General features: G+C 42.5%; 1 protein-coding gene across 1 annotated transcript; it reads right to left on the bottom strand.

Moving 5' to 3' along the window:
- Window positions 1-7: 7 nt before the first annotated feature.
- Window positions 8-22,857, bottom strand: MONOS_3451 (vacuolar protein sorting-associated protein 13 family protein; the record flags this gene model as incomplete). The annotated part of the gene is made up of 6 exons (XM_067873455.1): window positions 8-10,634; window positions 10,728-21,166; window positions 21,449-22,228; window positions 22,454-22,563; window positions 22,633-22,721; window positions 22,775-22,857. The coding sequence occupies 6 exons, from the start codon at window positions 22,855-22,857 to the stop codon at window positions 287-289; spliced, it is 21,849 nt and encodes a 7,282-aa protein (XP_067718975.1). The 3' UTR covers window positions 8-286.
- Between the last annotated feature and the right edge of the window lie 264 nt (window positions 22,858-23,121).

Here is a 23,121-nt window from a genome sequence, read left to right as displayed (position 1 = left end):
AAACATTTCAAAGGAGAATCTTTTATTTATTTTTTGCAAATTTTGCATCAAAATATCAATCGAAAAGAAAAAAAAACTCATCAAACTACATACAACCAACAGATTCAAAACATATAAAAATCTTAAAGTTTTAACTTTTAAAACAAACATAAAAATGGTGTGACTGGAAAACATTTAATAGTCAATAGTTAAAAAAAAGTTCTTCAAAACCTGAAAATCAGAAAAATCATTAACTTCATAAGAAAAGATAAAACAACATTTAAAATTCAATGAATGTTTGTAATATTTATGAGCGCTTAATTAACTCTTTTCGAATCTCTTCGGCTGCTTCTCTATTTAGAATTTTAAATTCTTTTTCTTGTACAGTTGCTCTCTTTAGTGTGGAGGGGCTTTTAACTCTCAGCGTCATTATATTAAATCCATTGGTTTTAGTAAGGTCACCCAATGGAGTTAGATGAACGCACATTATGTTAGGGAAAAGAACCTGCCAATCGACTGTAACGTTTGCGAGTGAAGAAGAGACAACATGAAATTCTTGTTCATTAGATGAATTGCGCGCAGCAGCAGAGGGAGAAGTGGACGGTCCAGACGAAGCAGATGCCTTCAAATCGTACAAAAACGATGTTCCAGTTGTGATGTGAAACAGCCTGTGTGTTGTGATAACAAGTGCATCATTTTCTTTTCCCAGAATAGAAGTCGATGCAAGAAACTCTGATGCTGTGTGAACGCTGAGAGGTGCAAACAAAACAAGCTCCTCTTTTGGACTGACAAACCCGGTGAGAAGCATACATTCGTATCCTTTGCTTGCTGCCCAATCAAATGTCGTTATAAGCCCGCTCGCCAGAACATTTCGCACAGGTCGTACTCTTCCTCCTTCGCTGCTACTTCCATCAAGAAGATTTCCTGTGTTCTGAATGCCACTCAGTGTCATCGTTGCCAAGTCAAGCACTCCGGCAGTCGGACGTACCACCGCTCCAGCAAGACCCTTCCCTACTCCCTTCATGAATCCAAGCACTCCTCCTTTCTGTGCGCCTTTAATGGGCTGCACAACAATCCCTGCCAGCCCCTTTCCAATCCCTGCTCCCATCGCCACAAATCCCTGTGCTATTCCAGAAAGAACATGTTTTGGTTTCCTTTGTGCAGCACGCTGCTTTCTTTCTCTGATGTATTCATCGTCCATCGACAGCTGCGCAATTCCACGCGACAAAGTGCCTGTGATCTTGCTTGCTGATCCAAACAACGCAAACACTGAGTTCTGAATAAGCTTTGTTCCTCCTTTCCTTAGCCCGTTCAGGAATTCGCCTGGTCCTTTCGTTATTCCCTTTGCAGGTTCATAGAACATCCCCACAACTCCCGTTCCAAGCGAGGAGACGAAGCCAAGAGGATTTCCAAGCAGCTCCAGCGATCCAAGGAGCTTCATTATCTGAGTCGTTCCCTCGGCAATGTAGTGACCCTTGACGCGCGAGACGATGTCGTTAACTTCGCCATGCAGGTTCATCACAAACAATGCATTCAGATCGATGTTGGCGTGGTCAAGTGAGAAAAGAGATGTGGAGAGGCCAAGAAGTGGCTTGAACACGCCAAAAGATCCAAAGCGGGAGATATCACTAATAGAAAGAGACAAAGAGACGCGGATCGGTTGCAAAAAGACGAACTCGCCAAAGATGTATCTTTTTGCAGCTGACTGAGCATTCACCTGCGACGGAGGCATCGTCTCGTTCAGCTGTGTCTGTGCACGAACAGCAAGCAGAGAAGTGATTGAAGGCTGGAAAGGAGTGGAGGAGAAGGTGCGACCAAGACGAAGAGTAGCCAGACAGTCGTTAATGTTGGCGGAAACAATATGATGGTCTTCTTCTTGTGTTACAAGGCGTGAAGAGAGAGAAGAAGAAGAAGAGGATTTCTTGTTCATCAGAGAAGTTATCGGCAGAATCTCGTCCTTCACAAATGACGCCACGCGAAGGAGGAATTCTTCGTTAATGCCAACTTCAATTGTTTGGATGAGAATACTGAACATCTTCACAAATATCATATTTGACTCACCTTTTTGTGTTATGAATGTGAGGAAAATCATCGGATTCTGCTGTGAGTCTCCCATGTTGTTATGCATCTGCTTTGATCTTTCACCGCTTTCCATTCGCTTCAGATTTCTTTCGTTTTCTTTTCCACCTCGTTTTCTCATCTTCTCCTGTATTTCACTCGACTGATTGCCATCAGTTGAGCCCTGCTCCCTTCCAATCACAACAGGATACACTGGAGAAAGGCTCTGATCATCCAGTTGCATTGACTTCATTGACATTTCAACAGACATAGTCTTTACAGTATTCACGTAGCTCAGCGAAATCTTTCCCATCGAGAAGAACATCAACTCTTCAGGACGCTTCGGCTGGAAAAGATCCACCGACCCAGAAGTGTTGAATGAGAATCCAAATCCAGCTAGTCCAAGAATTACTTGCATCGGCTTCACCTGTGAAAGTGGTGCATACAGTTCATCATCATCTTCATCATCTTCATCATATTCTTCTTCTGTATCACTTGCCTCTTCTCCTTCTTTAATAAATTCAGATTTCTTTCCATTGCTTTCAAAGATTTGTGGAGATTGAACAGCGTCGTCTAGAAATGCTGCTGAATTCGTTGATTCTGTTAGAGCAGTTTGCGAATCATCTGTGATTCCAGCAGCTGTCATAAGCGTTGTTACAGGAGCATTTGGAAGTGCTTCTGCATTTTGCTCTTTCTTTATATTCACTTTCTGTTCTTCACTAAGATTTTTCATTCGTTGATTGCTTTCATCTTCAGAGCTATCGTCGCTATCGTCATCTGAACTGTCTTCCATTTCCTTTGCCTTCTCTTCCAGAAGCTTCTTTCGCTCGAGTTCCAAAATTCTGCGCTTGAAAGACTTTTTCATCGAGGCTGCGATTGCTGCTGCTCTCAGCTGCAGCTGCCTCCGTTCTGCTCTTTCAAGGCGCTCAAACTGAGACGTTTTTGCGCTTTTTTCGTGGTAAGAAGCAGACATCACGAACGAAATTCCGATTGGAAAGGCAGAAATATATACTCGTTCTGTAATAAAGTCTTCTCTCTGTTTTTTCATCATAGCTGTCTGTGGAGATGACGTTGTTTGAATGGATTTCCTTTTGTCTTCGTGCAAAAGAGCAACCTGTGAAAGTGGTCTTGTTAGAGTAATGGCACCAAAGTCCTTCATTTCACCAAACGCATATTCTCTTTTCTCCTCTGTTCCTGTGAAGTACACAACAATCTCCTTCTTTTCACAGCAGTCAAACCACGCAAAGGGTACTCTTGTGAACGGAGGGACACGGAGAACGCAAGAAGTCAAGCCATTTTCGAGTTTTTGTGGAATGACGCGTAAGTTAATGTTTTCAACAGCATCCAAAGTTGCAGAAGGAAGTGATGCCAAACAGGATTGCACAACTGTTAGCGGGAACGCAGTTTTGTTGATGATTGCGTAACGTGTTTCAAGACGCTGTTGTGGTTTCATAAGATTTTCATTCTCGTCCTTTTTATCGTCAACTCCTCTTCCATTTGATGGAGCATCACTTTTCTCTTTTTTGCTCGCTCCTTCCTCTTCAGCGTTCACGAGAGAGATTGATTCAGGAGACAACACTGCCTCCAGTCCTTTCGTGGCTGGATGGTGTCTGATGTGGATGTTCAGTGTGTGTGGATAGTCTGTTCGCTGTGGATCGACAATAAACAGCGCATGGTCTCCTTCAGCATCAAGCGGAACAGGGCCTGACCAGAAAAGTTGTCTGGGGCTGTAAAATGGAATCCCTTCAAAAGAAACACAAGTTGAAGGCATTGAGCTTGCTGATGAGGAAGGATTGAGTCCATCTGAGCCATCTCTTCTGAGTTCGTTGGCTCTGTTCGGATCATTAAATATGTCTGTCACCAGTGCAAATTGCACAAGCTTCTTTTCAAGCGAATCTTTCGAATGATTCGGCCATTCAAATGAAAGTGGAGCAGATTTTGGTAGAAGAAGCAAAGCCTTGGAATCACCAGCCGCCACCTGAGCATAACGCTCAAAGAGAGAAAGCTGATTGCTTTCGCTTGAAGAAGAAGAAGAAGAGGAGGAGGAGGAGGAAGGTGAAGAAGATTTATCCGACACAAGACTTTTAGCGGAATCAGGCATTTGATCATCTGAGACAAAGGATACCCTTCTGTAAGACTCCGAACCTGGCTGGTACTCTCTCATCCATATTGAGTAATTCTCGTATCTTGACGAAATAACAAGCTGCGGCGTAAGTGAAACAATTGTAACTTCGTCAAATGGCGCAGCTGCCGTTCGGGTTGTGACGCAAAAGACTGTTTGAGTGCCATCTTTGCGTCTAAGTGATATCTCACTTGTTCCATTCAGATTGTCAAACGAAATTGGCTGAGTTTTGATTGGTTTGTGGTCGCGTCTTTTGAAGAAAGGATCGGATGGATCGCATGTTTCAGCTAATGCAAAAGAGGTCAGCATTTCAGACTGCTGCTTGTCATTCAAATAAGTAAATGGAAGGAGCGTTGCTGCAGGAAGTGGCTTCACTTTTGCTCCCAATGCTCTTGCTCTTCCGAGTAGTTCTGTAGATTCTTCTATTTCTTTTTTATTTTTTCCGTTTGTTTCATCGGACTGATCTTGTCTCATATAATCAGCTCTGAATGATTCTCCTCTCTCGTCCTCTTCTCCATTCGGTTCAGCAGCAAGCTTCTCTGCAATTGCACTCGTTTTCTCGCTTCTCCAGAAATCTTCTGCAATTCTGTCTTCCTCTTCGCTCTTCAGCCGCAGAATACGTTCTTGATTCACAAGCGAGCGGACAAAAGGCAATTTTCCAGGTGCATAAAGATAGTCTCCATGCGGCGTCTTCTCCTGAACGCACAGTAATGGAATATTGGTTCTGTTAACGATCCAGAATGGAGTATTAAACTTGATAATTCGAGATCCACTTCTATAGAACCTGTTCTTTACCAGCAAATGCATTCCATTTAGCTCAATGCGAGTAATTGCCTCACAACTTTCAGGTGACAATGGAACATAAAGCGATGGCACGTCTCCACTGAAGAGGACAACAGAAGGAGAATATTGGGCATTGATAAGATCGAATTCCTCAGGCTCTGGATAAACAAAGAACGTCTTCTCGTTTTCGGTGTTTGATGTCGATGAAGATGAAGATGAAGATGAAGATGAATCAGATGAATTGGTGGAAGAAGAGGAAGAGTTTGAAGAAGGATCAAAGATCGGATCAGAAGGAGGTGCGAAGATTGGCTGATATGTTGCAGGTGCATTTGTTGATACAATATTTCCATTTTTGTTCTCGGAGTTTGGAGTTGATGCTGTTTCTCCTGAATTCTTGTTGGATGTGCCAACAGATGCCAAAAGCTCGGCTGCTTCTGCTTGCTTTGCCTTTAGCTGCGGAAAAGCGATGCTTCCGGATATTTCTCTTTGAAGATCAAAATGATAAAATGGTAGAAATCTGCCAGGAAACATCAAATGAGGTGGATGCTCAATTATTGCCTGCTTTGAACTATGACTTTCTGTGTCGTTATGAGTGCTTCTTTTCTTTTGAGAGTTATTTTTGGCTTTTTGCACAGAAATCTCTTTTTCTTGAAGTTTGAATGCGATCTGTAGAGGAAGAGTGTTTGTGACAACCAAAGGAGGAGATAGAATAATCTGAATGACATCTGAGCTGAAGAAATGAGAAGCAAATGGAGTCGATTGTTGAATTTGTCTTGCGTTTGCAGTTTCTTCTTTTTGCTTCTTTCCTTTTCCTTTTTCCTTGTCTTTATCTTTTGTGCCATCAGCAGGATTGCATTGGGGTTTGAGGCTGATTGCATGAAACACAGAAGAAGGCGAAGAGGCATTTACAGACTTCTCCTTCGACTGATTTCGTGTGATAAGATGATCCAACTCGTCAAACGGAGGCGCAAATGACATGTCATTCATCCCAATTTTTGCGCTTACCTGTTCTTCTTCCATGTTGTCTTCTTCTCTTTGAAGCCGTATTTCCTCTTCTCGCTGCTCCGGAGTCTTTGGTTCTGCAATCTCCTTTTCGTCGTCGGATGCAGCAGCCGTTTCGTGCAAAAGTGCGTTTTTCACAGAAGACGAAGGAAGAACACGAGAAGAGAGAGCAAAAGTTGCTGTGACTGTCTGTTGAACAGTGTCCTCAACATGAGCAGTCTGGTCTCCTTCTTCCTGGTTGATCGAATACGACGGGTTGACAACAGAAGGGCCTTTTGCTGAAGAAAGGAGCATTATGCAGGCACCTTCGTCCATACTTGTCACTGGTACAGGTGGAGTGGCACTCCATTGGGTGAAATGCCCTTTAGCCTCAAAGAGCGATCCATGGATAGGAGTGACGCTCAGATGAGAGAAGCTGTGCTCAATTGGAATGAAAAGTGTATCACCAGGAAGGACTTGCTTTGTCCATTTGGTCGAGTCACTTGATGTTGATAGATTAGAAGAAGAAGAAGAAGAAGAGGAAGAAGAGGAACTTGTGTTTTGCTGCAAATTTGTTTGGTATTTCTCCAATGTTACAAGCACAGGGAGTGTTGTCTTGTTCGAGAATGTTTTTGTGCTGTTGATTAAAAGTACTCTCCGTCCGCACATTACAAAGTTCTCAAGTCGAACAACAAGCCCAGTTTCTCTTTTGTCCTGTCTGAGCATATACGCCGCAACAAATGGGCGAGCAAGATTTAGAGGTGGAAGCATGTCGAAGCCATCAATTGCAATATTCACAGGAATTACAGTCGACGAAGAGGAGCTGCGCTTGCTCTGATTCTGGTTCTGGCGGAGTGTGGAATCAGAAAACGGAATCCACGGAATGTCAAACGGAATGGACGAGTTGTCTGGAACAGTTTCTGTCAAATATTCCTGCTGTGATCGAGGAGTCGATGAAATCGCAGATGAAATAGAAGCAGTTAATGCAGAGGTCGAAGAAGGCTTTTCACTGCTTGATGATGATTGTGGGGCAGGAAGTCTTTGTAACTGACCATGTACGGAAGAAGGAGAAGCTGCAACAGGAGTTGTTTTTATTTCTTGAATGTTCCCAACAACACGCTCACCTCCTCTCAGTGACGACGCAGCGAAAACAGGGTGAGGAGTGGCAAATGAAGGGAATATGAGATCAACACTTTTGCCTGAGCGATTGTAGACAATAAATGGAGTCACCTCACTGGCTGCCGGCTGTTTAGAGGAAGAACTCAAAGCAGAGGCAACAGAAGATTTTTGTGATGCAACAGAAATTTGAGACGACAAAGATTCTGTTGATGGAGACACTTTTTGCGGAATGATGGAGTTTCCAGGTGAATGCAAAGGAGAATGGAGAGGTGAGTGAGAAATCGGTGAATGTGAAATATGAGCACTTAAATTAAGTGAATCTCGCTTTATTTTTGATTCAAGTGTCAGCTGCTTTTTGTGTGAATGACTCTTTTTCTCGTTTCTCTTTTCTCTTTCCTTTTCCAACTGCTCTCTTGCCAATCTTTCCTCTTCTTCTTCATCTTCAACAGTTGCTGATTTGGCTTTGGTTGAAGTTGCATTTGATAAAGATGGCTGCGATGACCCATCTGTAAGTGCATGATGAGACATCAATCGTTCTCTGGCCTTGGCCTTCTTCCTCTTTCGCTTTATTTCCTCCATCGCCTTCTCTTCTTCTGTTTTAGCAGTGAATGCATTTATGAGCGTGACAAGCGATGCGACAAATGGAGATGTGATGTTGAAGTTCCACACATCAGAAGAGGCAACAGAAAGAGACATTGACGGAGAAATTGAGGGGTTCATCCGCACAGAAAGCGCAAGAGGCTCCAAAAACGGCTCGAATGACATTCTCAAGTCGTTGAAGAAGTTGACTGAGATGATCGTGTCAACTTGTGCGAAGAGCCTTGTGAATGTGCCTGGAAGAGGAGGGGGGCGGAGATAGCGTCGTTTCTTCGATAGACGTTCAGATCCGCTGTTTGATGTTGTGGAAGAAGTGACAATTGCAGTTGATGAAGCCGAAGAAGAAGAAGGTGATGGTGAAGAAGTTTGATTTTGAAGAGCAGAAAGAGAATAATCCTCGTTTGCATCGGCATCTTCAGGGAAGTTCTCCTTTCTCCATGCAATCCACATCAGCTTCCCTTCGTTCGTCAGCCGTCTCTTTTCAGACTCCTGCGAATATACTGCCTGAGTCTCTCCAATCAGCAGCCTGAAAAGCGGAAGTGGTGACACGGCATCGTTCACAATGACAGCGTTGATTCCAGTGAAGTGGGCAGCCACATGCAGACACGAGTTCGGCACAACCGCCAAGCACCGCCTCTTCAGCTCAATCCACGCTCGTCTGATGAAGTCCTTTCTGATGCTCCTCTCCTCTTCTGTCTCTTCCAAATAGTCAAATTCGTCTACTTCATCCTCTGAATCTTCGTCGCTGCTGTCTTCTCTCTTTCCATTGCCAGTGATCTTTTTGTAGTTCCGCACGTATTCGTCATCGTCACCCCATTCATCTTCGTTTGATCCGTCCCAATCGTCTGGATATCCGTCTTTCAATATTGTCGATCTCTTCTGTTTGTGCTTTGCTTCCTTCATTCTCTTCTTCTGCCTCTTCACTTTCACTTTCTCCGCCTTCTTCTTCTTCTTCTCTTCTTTCTCTTTCTTCGCAATGGCTTCTCTTGTCAACTTGTCCAATCTAACAGCATCATGCGGTAGTGACTCGTATAGCAGATCAGTCGTGACTGAATCTTGTGTCAGGGCCAGGTCGTTCTCAAAGGCAGAAAGAACAGAAGAAGAAAGCGAAGACGATGCTCCTGGAGAAGAGGAAGGTGGAGCAAAAGCAGAAAATGAAGAGATTTTGCTAGTCTGATCAGAAGATATCTCTGAAGAGCTGAAGGCATATGATCCTTTGTCTCCAATCTCATTCGATGAAATTGCTGAAAGAGACATTTCAGAAGTTTCTTCTTCAGAAAGATCAACGAACGCTTTGAAGCATCTCTTCATCTTCGTTTTATAAAGGTTTGGATAGGAAAGAGATGAATGAGAAGTTGGTGTGTCTGATGCAACATTATTCGAAGAAGTAGCTGAAGAAGAAGACGATGCTGATGCTGATGCTGATGCTGATTGTGATGAAGATATGCTCATTTCTGTAGGCATGTGATATGGTTCATATTCCTTGTTCCACTCTCCCATTGCTGTGTTGTATATTTTCATGGCTTCTTTGATTTCTCTCAAATACATCTCCATTCTCAGTGGTGTTAATGTCTCTATTTTGATGTGTCTGAGAGGAATTGTGCTTTCTGCAATAATCTTCGTCTTGTGCTTCAGAGTCAGATCTGTTCCTAATGAAGATTGGACAGCAGCAGACGAAGAAGATGATGAAGCACCAGTGTTGAGAGTGAATTGCGTGTAGTTGGCTTCCACACTGAAGCTGTTGATCATCAAATCCTGCGGTGGCTGGATTAGCTGCGAAAAGGATGACAGATTTGTATTGTTACTCAATTGCATTGAAGAAATCTCTCTCAGAGGATGAGCAATTCCGAGGCAGAGCGAATCAATCGTTGCGCAAACAGACATTTCGCTTCTGACTGATTCATCAACTGCATGATTGTATTGGCACTGACTTTCATTGCTTGATGAAGATTGCAAAGAAGAATGAGAGGTTGCCCTTTCAACTCCCGTTCGATTCTTCGGCTGGCGAATCACAGGAAATTGCAGCGAACGCCACATAATGCTTTCGTCTGTCTCTGGCTCATTGCTCTTTAGTGGAGGTATCTGCTCATAAGTGCCATATCCCAACTCATTTAGATCAGAAGAAGAAGAAGAAGATGATGATGATGATGAATTTTCATTTTCATCCCCATTTGAATTTAGGTCGTTGTTCTTATTCTTTCTTTTCGACATAAGTGTGTTCAAAAACACTTGCGAGCTGCCTAGCATTTGAGGGAATATGAAGAGAATTGGCCAGTCTGGGAACAATCTGCACAGCTCCACAGAACAATGCGTAAACTCAGTGTTGCACAGCTGCCTCTTCTCTGTCATCAACGGTGGACCGCTGAAGAAGTCGATTGTTGCTCCAAACGTCATATAGAGCAGAGGAGCACGTTTGTAGTCGAACCGCTGTGGAACAAGAACAACAGCATTCGTCAAAGAAATGTGCATTCTCATTCCATTCGGAGCAGAACCAGAAAGAGCTGGCTCAGATGAGACAGAATTAGCAGACGAGGCGGATAAAGTTTTTGATGCTGGCACAATTGATAGACGATTGTTCTCTTTCTGAGCATCTACCTGCTCTTTCTTTTTAATTGACTCAGATTTCGGAGTTGTGCCCTTGTTTAAGGATGCAGAAGTTGATGATGATGATGATGAAGCACGTGAAGCAGGTTTTTTCTCGTCTTCTGAATCGCTTTCACTGCTATCACTACTGTCGCTACTGTCGCTACTATCACTTTCATCGTCATCGGAATCGCTTTCATCTTCTTCGCTTTCTTTCTTTTCCTTTTCAGCTTGCGACAATTTCATCAGCAATTCCTTCTGCTTTTTACGCTTTTCTCGTTCTGAACTCTCCATCGAATGCTCCCACATTGCTGCTCCAATCAGCTCCACGAAAAATATATATTCATCCAGCCTTGATGGCGTGCCACAAATCAATGTTGAGCATAACTTTGTGGCAAACGCATCTTTTTCACTGAAAAATGGTTTTCGGATATTTGGACTTTTTTTAACTTGTTTGTCTTTTGTTTCACTCTTTTTTCCATCCGCCTTGTCGATCGAAGCAAACCCAGCTGGAACTACATTGCCTTTCGATGAATTATTTTTGTTAATTTTTCTGTTTTTGTTGTTCTTTGCATCTTTGTTGTGAGATTTCTCGCCATCGTCTTTAGCATTTCCATCATTTGGGGAGAACATTTGCATCAGTGCATCGTAATAATCCATAAAATCTTTCAAATATTCTGTGTTAGCGTTTATAACTGGTTGATACACACTCACAGACATCGAATTGCTTCCTGTAAGATCGGTGAACATCGAAAATACAATCACATCCTCGCTTCCATTTGAGCAATTTCTGTTGTTGCTGCTTGAACCACTGTCTGCATTTGTGTCGACTGGAATGAATGAGATAATCTTTCTAATAACAGAAGAATATGCAAGTTTCAATTCATTTGTATTTGGAGACGGTTGAGGAATAGTAACAGACATTGGAGAGCCAAACACAGATGAATGAGTCATTGGCGTGAATGTGAATCCAGAGGATGTTGACGGCGGTGCATAAGGCTGTTGAGAAGATGGTTGAGCAGCAGCAAAAGGAGAAGATGAGCCGTTTGAGTCAAAGTTAGGATCTGCATTGGACGGACTGGTTGGTTCAACAAGAAGAGGTGTTGGTGAAGAGTTATTTGAGTTGAGTTGAGATGGCGACGATGAAAGAGTGTCGAATGAAGCATTTGGTGATTGCAGACAAGAAGGATAAGAAGAAGGTGAAGACACAGCAGCTGGGAATGAATATTCCTCTGTTGGTGTTCCTCTGACGTCCTTCATCCACATGTCTCCCACCCCAACAGTCAGAAGTCTTTCTCCATCAACCCACGAAGTCTGCTTGTACCGCAGCGACTTCACAATCAGTTCTGTGTGCGCTTCTTGTCTCACATGCAACGCATCATCGTCGTGTAGCACCATCGCAATAAGTGGAACCTCTGCGGTGATAGCCATCGACAGTGATTTAAATCGCCCTTTCTCTTCAGCTACTTTGATTTTCTCCTTAATGCGATTGAAGTAGGATGCTGTGCGCATAGAAGACATTGCTGCTTCTTCCTCGTTGTGCTCAGCAGCTTCCAACTCATCTCTTATTGTGTCATCATCTTCTATTCCCAATTCCTCTACTCTCTTTTTCCTTTCTGCTTTTGCCTCAGCCTTCTTCTTCTCTTCTTCATCTTTTTTCTTTTTCTCATCTGTTTGTGTGGCATCATTGTATGCTTTGAGAATCAAAGAGAACAGACGAATGTGATTTGGATTCATCGACAACAGAACAGGGTCAGTGTTCACAGCAACAAGCATCTGAGGCTTTCCAGCATTCATCGCAGCATTCGGACGAATGTTACGCGACAAACAGCACTTCATTCCAAAGTCAAAGAGAAAAGACTCCTTCTGAGTGATGAGTGGAGAGTATTGTGGAGAGGATGAGAGAAGAGCAGCAATTGAAGCAAAAGTAACTGAGGGTTGTGCTTCGAATGTTGAAACTGCTGAAATGGTTGCTGAAGATGATGCGTCAGGCAAACTTAGTGGCACAGATGAAAATGGAGGAGATTGCTGTGCAAGAGCAGAAGAAGAAGAAGAAGAAGAAGCAAGTTCTGCTTGGGGCAGTTGAGATGGCGCACTTGGAAGACAATAAAGCGGCTGAGGAGCAACAGACAAGTCTTGTGCTCCGACAGTCACAATGGCTGGCGTAAATGTTGATGAAGCAGCACTCTGAAAGAACGAAGCAGCAGAAGAAGACAGAAACGAATCGCGCATGTTGAATGTTGTTAAGAAAAGAGGATGGTCAAAATCAATCAGAACACGAGTGATGGAAGTATTGTTGAGCAAAACATGAATGTTCTCCTTCACTCTTTCTCCATAATTCGGATTCAGATGTCCGTCTGGAAGAAGCCAAAGCGACGAATTCAGCGAAGATGAAGTGATCTCTTCATCCAGCAAAATAGATGGCTTGTCCAAAACGGCTTTCCATCTGTGCAATTTGCGTCGCTTTTGAGAAACAACATCTTCGCTTTCAAATTTGATTCCATCCTGTTTGCTATCAAGCAGCTCATTGATCTTCTTCTTGGCTGCATTGGCTCGCTCCACATCTTCTTCGATCTCTTTCTCCCTTCGCTTCTCCTTTTCTGCCACTTCTGCCTTTGGCATCACCCGATGTGCCGTCTTCACTCCCATCGAGCCAATCTCCACAACAAGCAATTCTCGCGAGTTCGACGGAGAAGGAACAAGAATCATCGGACTTTCAATAATCACATCCAGTTTCATAATCGGAGGTGGCTTCTCGCTTTTCTCTTCTTTTTGCTTTTCCTTCTTTTTCAGCTTTTCCTCTTCTTCTTTCAGCTTCTTTTCCATTTGGATTCTTCTTTCTTCTTTTGCTTTCTTCCTCTTCTCAATTGCTTCTTCTTTAAGTTTCTCTTTCAAAATATTCCTTTCTTTGGCGTCAGGCTTGTCAGACACAAGAGACAGCGAAGATAAATCAGTTGTCTCGGATGCCCCTGTTTCTGAGGCAGAGGAACTGAATGATTCATTCTGCTTGTCGGAAGCAATGGAGATTGGTTGTGTTTTTTGATTGCCTGATAAATCTATTGCTCCTTGTTCATTGCTCTTCGTCATTCCAATTTTCGATAATTTTGTTTGCATTGTTGAGACCCACTGAAGAATCCGAGAAATAAATGAGCCAGTCGCAAGCAATCGAAGAGAAGAGGAACGGAGTGTTATTTCAGTGTCAATGCCCCTGTAAACTTCTAAGCATCTTGGATCATCGCTTCTCTCAAACTTCTGATAGGCAGCAGTGAAAGCATTGGAGTATTCATTTGTGGAAGAGAATGACAGAATGTGAGGGAAACTATACGGAGCGCATGTCGATGGATGGAGCGTGGTGTCGTCACAAAGAAAGATCGAGTTCTGCTTCGAATCCAAGTCAAATACATCCATTGAGTTGAGTGTGGCTGAGGCAGACATCAATGTGTGTGTCTGGAGATAGTCTGCTGTTATGTGCGTGAGAGAAAGAAGAGCCAACGGGCGCAGTCGATGATGCAGAAACACGTGAAGAGAAGAGAACGAGACTTTCAGCTTCAGACAACTGTTCTTCTGTTCAGACTTAATTTGCTCGACTTCCTTTTTGGAATTTTCTTTAATCTCTTCTTCTTTCTCTTTCGTTTTGTCATCAACTGGAGTAGATGAAATAGATTTGATTGCTTCCATCGGAACAGAAACTTGAGCGTACTGTGCCCACTGAAGAAGAAGTGCAACCATTCCACTTTTTGCATTAACAACAACATTTTGAAGGGCTCCATCGATTATCTGCAATGACTCTGATGTTTTTAGAGGTAAATGATTCGATTCTGACTGAGGTGTTGTTGTTGTGGCTGATGAAACAGAAGTTGTAGTCATTGAATTCTGTGAAAGTGATAAATCGTTTGAAGCATCTGCAGCATTTCTTCCATTGTTTTCTAATTCTGCCTCTTGTTTTCTTTTTCTCTCTTCAATTGCTGTGTTCGTGATCGCAGATATTTGTTGATAAGAAACTTCGAGAAAATGATCAAACTTTTCATCTGTATTTCCTTCTTCTTCCTTCAAATCTGTGATTTCTTCCATTTCTCTTCCTTCTTTCTCTTCCTGATACGATCTCTTCAAACATTCCATCCAAAGTTTAATAGACTCATCATCTTTACTTCTCTCTTTTATCTCTGAAAGATTTTGAGTCACCTCTTCTATTTCTGGAGGAAGCGACGGAGACTTCATTTTAGCTGTTGAAACAACCAGTGGCCTTAAAAGAGGGATCCACTCAGATACGAAGTCCATCGAATCCAGATGAGTTGGCTGATGGTGGATGTTTGCTTTGGTTCTGACAAATGAAGAGTTGAGGAAGAGCGATTTGTCAACTCCCAAATAGCGGAGCATTTTGATAACGTCTGTTTCATTTAGTGATTCAAGTTGTTCAGATGCATTTTCTTCTTCTTTTGATGTGCTAACTTTGTTTGAACGTCGAATGACAGAATCCAACGGAATGGCCTGATTCAAAGATGGTGCCAGAATGTATTCGCATTGGGTGATCGTGAACTGCAGCTCATTTATTGCATTGCCTTCGCCAAGTTGACTGAAAATCTTCTTTCTCCGGTTGTTCTTCCGTTTCTGTATTTCGTCAGTTACATAAAGTGATCCTAAAGTGAAGTAGACAGACATATCTTTATTTGTAGACTGTGTAACATTGGCTGAAAGGGCAGACATTCCGATGACTGTCAAAAGAGGAGAAGGCAGATAACGACTCATACAAGACACAACTGATGAAGATGACATTGAAGAGATGGAAGAAGACGACGAAGCTGAAGAAGAGGCTGAGATGCAATGCACATGCGCAGAGGAAGGATCAACAGACACAGCAGATGCAAATGGCAAAGAAAGAGACAAAAGAATGTCGTCTATCTTTGCAGATGCAACCATGGAAACGTATTTTTGATGAATATGTTTTTGCTTTTTGGACAAGGCTTCTTCAGATGATGAACTCATTTGATCATTTGCTTCTTTCTCATCTTCTTTCTCATCGTATTTCTGTGGTAGAGTATATTGACAAAAAGCAGCTGTCACGCCTCTGATTGCAAATGATGCTAAGGAAAGATATGTTGTTGTTTTCTTATTGCCATCTGAATCAATGCCAGTTGATCCTATTGATGGAAGGTCTGTTGTTGCTGTGCTTTGAGAAGCATCAGTATCAGTTGCGTTTATTCCGTTCATTTCCGACTTTTCAATCTCCTCTCTTTTCTTTCGCATTGTTCTCATCTTCTTCTTCGATGCTTCCTTTTCGGGAATAAAATAGGAAACGTCAATTAGCGCAAATGTTGCAGTTGCTGCAATGCTCGAAATCAGCGAAGTCAAAGGAAGAGTCGAGCTTGCTGCTTCTGCTCCGTCTTCACTCCTCAGAATTGCTGCCATTGCATCTTGTTCCTCTTTCTTTTCTTCTTCGGCTTTCTTTTTCTTCTGTTCTTCCTTTTGAAGCTGCTTCTCGATTTCGTCTTGCTTCTTTTCTTCATCGCTTCTTCTGTCAGCATCCAGCCAATTCGATTTGTAAATGGCAACACATCGCTCAATCAGATGGTTTGTGACACGCAATCTAATTGGAGATACAAAGACGTTCGGCCGAAGTGCAGGAAGGTGATAAGCAAAGCTATCATCGCTATCCAAAAGACGGTCAACACCAACATTTATGTCGAAGGGGGATAATATTTTTGTGATTGTAGAAGATCCAGAGGCAGATGAAGACGCGGGATTGTTCAGAGTCAGATAGTCATAATCGTTAAGCAATGATTCCACATCATCTGTTTGTTGATCTGATAAATTATTTTCCAATGAAATCTTAGCAACATTTTTGAATGGCTGTGAAATTGATAGTAACGAAATGAAATCTTGAGGTCCAACCTCGGCGACGAATAGAGTATTGTTGTTGGAAGGAACTGAAATTGAAGAGGGAAGTTGTGTTGCCTGCGAATCCAAAGAGAAGGATTGCTCAGTTGATAGTGCAGACGCAGAAGTTGACTTCGAAGAAATGAAGTCGCCTTGGTTGTGAATATACAAAACGGCAAGATTGGAAATGACAGCTTCATCGTGTTCAACATAATGCACAGTTGGTAGGTACTTCGGGATGTATGGTTCCTTTGCATCACTTCCCAGAAGAGATGGCACAAATTCAGGCTCTTCTGAATCATGTGCTTGAGGAATAGCAGACAAATCAGTTAATTTTTCTATCTGATCAAAAGGTGCAGGATCGATTCCCAGTATTTTGTGTGAATTTTTCACAGACAGCGAATCGAATGAGACAAGAAATGTGTTGCGAGAGAAAGGCGACTCGGGAACGACCACACGGCAGCGAGACATCAAAATGTCCAGCTTCATCACAAATGCTTGTTTCGAAATGTGGTTCTCTTTTTTCACTTTCTTCCAGAACTTCTCTTCTTCCTCCTTTTCCTTTCGTTTCTCTTGCTCTGTTTTATCTTCAATAAGCTTGCTGCTCTTCGCACTGCTCTCCAAAACATCTTTCATTTCCTCCAAATACAGCAAGATTCGATTGACAAAATCGTTCAGCAGAACTCCCTTCATTTCTGCTATCTTTGCTGCCACTGTCACATCTGCCCCATCAAAATAGCGTGGATCGTTGCGGTTGCTCATTCGCCCACGCAGGCTGATGCTGGCACCTTCGGTCGTTTTGACATCTGTCAAGATGGGAGTAAGCTGTTCTTTTGACAATGGATCTTTGCTGCTCTCTTCTGTATCTTTAGATTCTTGCTTCAATTGATCTACTTCTTTGTATTTCGAAATATCATAATTATTGTTGGAATGTTCCAAATCTTCTTTCGAACTTTCCTTGCTCTCAATCGATTTAACAGTAGCTTCTTCGCTTCCTTTGTGAAATCCAAAGGAGAATATGTGAGGATACCGTGTAACATTCGCACCTGCAATGTCGAACACATTCAATGCTCCAAGATCTGCTGTAAAGTCCATTCCAATTGATTTCATTGCAACCGAAGCTGATGTATTTGTCATCGTCAAAGCAAATAGTGGCTCAAACGGAAAGCCGTATGTGTTAAGATTCGCAGGAATCTGAAGAATAGCCTGTTTGCTTGAAGCTGATTGAAGATTGCTGTTTTTGGTTGAAGAATCAGAAGGTGAAATTCGTGGTAAAATAAGATACAGCGCATGAACATTCACTTTAGCTGATACTGTTGTAATTTCAGGATCTTTGCTTTTCTTTGATTTCAAAAGTATTTCCGATATTTTGTGTTTTTTAGCTTCAGCAGAAGTTTGTTCTTTCTCTTTATCTTTTCCGTTTCCATCTTTTCCTTCTGATGCATTGGTTCCATTTCCAAACAATTCCTGGAACAGCTTCAAAGCATCCATTGCGAGTTTCAAAGTTGTTGGGTTGTAGCACATTATCAGGCGTGTCAGAGTTAACTGTGCATACTGTTCCACATTCTCAAAGAGTGGATGCTCTTTCTCTCTTTTCTCGTAGGTCAGTCCAAGCACATCAATTTCGCTGTGAGAGAGTAACTCATCAGGCGGATTTGACTCGTCGTGTTCCTGTTCCAAGCGCCAATTCAGCCGGCGCGACAAAGAAATCCCGTCAGGCACTTTGATTGCTGCGAGTGGTTCAGACGCATTTGAGCCAAGAAAATACGAAGGATGTGCAAGTGATTCGCCAGCAGTCCATGCGGCCATCGCTTCAGAAGATGGAAGATCCGACGGAAGAGAAGAAAGAATCTTCATCGCTTTTTGTTCAGAAAGAGCATTCGAAGAAATCTGAGAAGAAACAGCTGGAGACACAAGAGGCGTTGTCACTCTGCCAAATGAGGTTGATGGTTTCTTTGCTGAAGCAAACGAATCGAGCACTTCAAGAGACGAGACAGTAAGTGTTGCTGACATGTCGAATGGCCTCTTCACAAAGTGCACGCAGGTGTGTTTAATAGACGCTGTCATCAGCTCCACTTCTGGTGGCTCATTGCTCTCGTAAAACACAGCTGCAAGCGCAGAAGTGGAAGGAGTAGCGGATTGAGAAATAGAAACGCTTGTAGACTTTTCTGCTGATCCATTTACAGAAGCTGAATCAGCTGAAGAAGAAGAGGAGGAAGAGGCAGAAGATGCAGAAGAGGCAGATGGAGAAAGCGAAGATGGAGACTCGCCAAGCGGAGTTCTTTCAGCTGCAGATGCATAGTTTGCGAGTGAATAGCTGGCTGATCTTGACCGTGGTGTTTGGTTGTTTGGTGCAGCCAACCCAACAAAAGTGTGCGACTTCTGCTTCCACTCCATCTGCTTTCCTGGATTCGTCGAAATTGTTGCTGCAATCTCTTCAACAACAAGCGAAGCATCAATATCCACTCGCTGATATGGCGGCTTCACTTTCACAGAAGCCTGGCTTTTCTCATCTTTTCTCATTTCTTCGGCAGTTGCCGTCTGAATCTCTTCGGTGAGTGACATAAGTTGTGCATCATACGAAGGCGGGGAATCCAAAATCGTTTCAGAATCTGATGAAGCCTCTGTTTCAAGGATCGACTCTTTGGCTTCTGTTCCTTTCTTGCTGGATTTCTCTTCGTTGCTTTCTTTTTCCTTTTCTTTTTCTTCCTCTTTTTCAGTTTTCTCTTCTCCACTGTTTCCCAGTGCTTCGACATATGTCTTCATCAGGAATGCAGCAAGCGACACATTCGTATATGATAGAAGCGCATGAATCTTGCTTATTCTTGCTTTGACCTTCATCTGCGGAATGTTCACATCGTCCTGTGCAATCGACTTGTATGCATCAACAGTCAAACTGAATGGAATCAAAAACGGAGACTTTTTCAATGTATTGATAAGGCGGGCTGTGTGTGGAGGGGGTTCAGGTGGATTGTAGAAGCGAGACGAGAAAGAGGTTGGATAAGCAGAAGAAGACGGAGCAGGAGACTGAGAAGTCGAAGAGATCGAAAGAGCAGAAGGACCTGTTGAAAGCAATCGCTTTCGAGCAGTCTGTGTCCATCCTTTGAAGTAAATCCCAACTTTCGCTATTTCAATTTGGAACAAATCGAAAACTGTTCTTTCGCTGATCTCCACTCCTTCTGGATGCGCCGATGTGGTCACAATTGTGGAGTTTCCACGTGAGTGTTTCTTTTCCATCGTTTGTCCTGAATCTTCATCTCCTTCGACATTTGATTTCATTGGTTCAGACGCTTCTGTGGCATTGCTATTCTCTGCATTCTCCTGTCTTTCTTTTTCTTTTTCTTTTTCTTTTTCTCTCAGAGCTGCTTCCGTCGGCTTCGTCACAATTTTAACTGTGCCAAGGTTGGCAACGAGACATGGCGATGCTGGATTAAGTGGCTGAAGTGGAAGTGCAATGTGTGGTGCTTCGATGTTCAGTGATATGTCCATCATCTTCCGTGTCTCCAGCGCATTCAGAAGTTGAAGTGAAGTGCGCTGAGTGAGCGAAGCATACTGCGACCGGAATGTCTTCCGCATAGCTGTTGTGATCTGCGGATCAGCAGACGAGAAGCGCTTCAAAGACGGAAGCAGTCGTGCAATCGAGGAAGACGGCACAACAACATTCAGCGGGGCAACTGAAGCAGCCACAAACAGATCGACTGGAAGCGACAGAGAATTCTGCGAAAACTTCACTTCGATCAGACGCCGATGCCGCACCAGTTGAACAGCACGCATCGACGTCGCTTCACTGGCAGCTGAGGCGAATGCAGACTGCTCAGCTGTTTTGCCCTGTTCGTTTTGCTCTTCTTCGCCTTCAGTGTTGGCTTCATCGTATTCATCATCATCCTGGTTGGAGATGAAAGGCGACCCGATTGGTGCATTGGATGAGATCAGAGTGACAAAAGGTTCGGAATAATTTGTTGAGAAAGTTGGTGAAGCAGATGGAGAATAACTCAAATTTCCAGTCCTGCCTTGTTGTGAAGGAGAGGCTGCTTCGTAATTTCCACTCAAATCGACAAGTTCCAAATTGTCTAAGTTGAATTCAACATCCGTGCCAGATTTATATGGCCGATACGAAAAAGATCCGCCGATCGAAAGAAGAGAAAACGAAAGAATGGGAACAACCATCGAAACAGATGGAACAGGACTCAAAGAAGTTGAAGAGAAAGAGCTTAAAGAAGAAGAGGATGCTGATGACGACGATGGTGATTGTCCATTTACGCTGTTTTTATTCATCAGTTCTTTGAAGGCAGGCAGATATTTCGTCTGCTCCAGCAGCGTGAAGGATATACGCTTAATGTCAAGCGTAGCACTCACTAATATAAACTCAGGTGGATGTGATGCCTCCAAAATGTTTAGTGATGCATCGTACTGCACTTCCTCCACAAACCTTCTTTTTTCTTCTTCTGGAAGAGAGTCAAAGGACACGTTTTCTTCGTCCTCGATGCTCTTCGCCTCTTCCTCCTTCTCTTCCGCTGTCTTCCGCCCAAACCACCGCTTCATCCAGCCTTTCTGCGCGTTTGCCTCTTTCGCTCGCTCAGCGCGCTTCTCCGCAATTTCCTTCCGCTTCGCTTTTTCTGCTGCAAGTTGCTTTTCTGCAAGCGCTCGGAAGAACAGAATGTCTGACATCGAATACTTCAGCTCGAGTTGACGCAACGGATTTTGCGCATAAAGTGGAATCTTATTGATATCCTTGACGTTGGATGACATCTCATCCGTTTCATCTTTTTCTCCATCTTCAGCAGAACTTCCGTTGTTGGAATCAGATTCATCATCGTCTTCCGCATCAATCACCACAACTCCGTTTCCACCATCCGGTGAAGATATTTGAGGAGACTTTGCATTTGCCTTTAGAGGAGAAGGTGTGGCGAGCAGCTCCCTTTTTGCCTCTTTTTCTTTCTCTCTATCCTTCTCTGACATCTCAGCCTGAGATGTCAGGTAATCCTTCCACAGTGCAATGTAGTTGTTCTTGTCGTCTCTCCGCTCTTTGATTCCTTCCCACGTGAACGGCTTGCGCTTCTTCTTCGCATCCTTCACAGCGCATCCAATCGCCCATCGCCACAAATTGCGTGTGTGCACAGAGTTTGGATGCCGTGCATTGACAGTCGCACAGCCACAGACACAATGAACAGAAGAGTAATCAACATCATTTGCACGCACTTTTCTTAGCGTCATTTCTCCTCCATTTGCATCAGTAGTTGTCTCAGATAATATTGGAGAAGGTTCATCTGCGTCATCTGTTGTGTTGATATGGCAACCTCTGCCGCATTTGCATGTGCGTCTGGGCCTTGTCTTCTGGTATTCATCGAAAACGCGATGATCTGCCAGAAAGTCGGTTATCCGTTTGAGGCGGGGCAGATGAAATGAGCCCATGCTCAAGCACATTTGGGTAATGGAGATGTCTGCCTTTATCATCGGAATGTTTGGTTTGTCTTCCGTCTCTTGGTTATTTCCCTGAACAGGAGTTTCTTCAGGCGACTCTGAAGATGAAGAGGCAGGAGAAGCAGTAGGAGAGGAAGATTGAGATGCAGGAGTAGAAGAAGGCTGCCCAGTGATTGACGAGAGAAGGAGTGATGCTCTCACTGTGAATGTTACTGGGTGTAAAATAAAGTCCAGTTGACTGTCTTTGCTTACATCTCTTCCATTCAAATTGATTGAATTGTTTGTGTTGGATTGAACAATTTGATTAGGAGATTCCAAAGATGATGTATTGCTCGTTGGTGAAATGGCGAGCGATTGATTGTTTGTACCTGTTTCGTTGGAATATGATGATGTGGGGCGCCCAAAAGCAAACTCTGGTGAAGCAGAAATCGTCTTTTGAATGTAATTTGACATTGATTGCTTAAAATCTTCAACAGACAATGCTGAAGAAAATCCACTGCGCTCCTCAGCAAGCGTCGTCGATGAGTGATAAATTGATAATGATGATAATTCAACAAGCTTGTATGCTATTGGAGGTTCTGTGTTCAAAGCTCGCTCCCATTTTGCATTTGTGGAGTGTGCAGTTAGTCCAGAAAACAAAACTCCAATAACAATAGGATTCCGAGGATTCCGCGTATCTTCCATTCGAAAATGTATATTCTTCATCGTAATCTGACAGTTTAGAAGTATTTTCGTAATAAGTCTGTTCATAAATGATTGATCTTCTTTGTTTTTTCCATTTTGTTCCAGTTCAGCCTCTTTCATTGCCATGTTTTGCTCGATATCATCTAACTTTATCAATTTTTGTCTTTCAGATCGTTGTATTCTATTTTTAATTGCTGATTTAGAATTCTATTTGGTTTGTCAATTTTTGAAACAAAAGAAAAATAGTCATACAGATATATCTTGAGGTTCCAAAATTACAGCTATATCTTCGATTGAAATAATAATTGGCTTTGACATTATTCCAGTCCAACTCAGTGATACTTTAACAGAACCAATTACACCTTTGATAAATTGAAATTGCGTCAATTTTCATAAATAACTGTTTTCTCAGGGGAAAAAAACATTAAAACCATCAATAACTTGAATTCCTTCATGAAACTCATGAAATGCATCACGTCTAAGCCTCAAATTTTTTAATTCAAATGTTCCTGAAAGGCCACTTTCGAAATTATTAACTTTTAATGTCAAAAATGAAAAAGACTTAGAAAAAACATATTTAATGATTTCTTGTCAAAATTTGAACAGTATTTTCCAAGGATCTTCCCGAGAAGCTTGGCAACAATTGTTTCAAGCATCAAAGCTCAACTAAAAATATACTGTAAATGGAACAAAAAATAATATGGGAAAACACAAACAATTTTAGATAATATTTTTTTTTTAGAACCTTTCATCGATTAGTTTCAATAAATTATTTATAATTTTCTTTTGTGTTTGTATTTTTAGTAATATTTATTATTTCGTAAAAACAAATTGTTTTTGTTATTTTTTAATTACTCCATAATGTTGCTTCAACTATGGATAAATAAGAATTATTCAAACTTCAATATCAATTATTTGTT

This window comes from Monocercomonoides exilis (genome assembly GCF_001643675.1).
Source record: "Monocercomonoides exilis strain PA203 chromosome Unknown scaffold68-255432, whole genome shotgun sequence".
In the NCBI taxonomy this organism is placed as follows: Eukaryota; Preaxostyla; order Oxymonadida; family Polymastigidae; genus Monocercomonoides; species Monocercomonoides exilis.
This window is presented reverse-complemented; position numbering and strand designations above follow the sequence as displayed.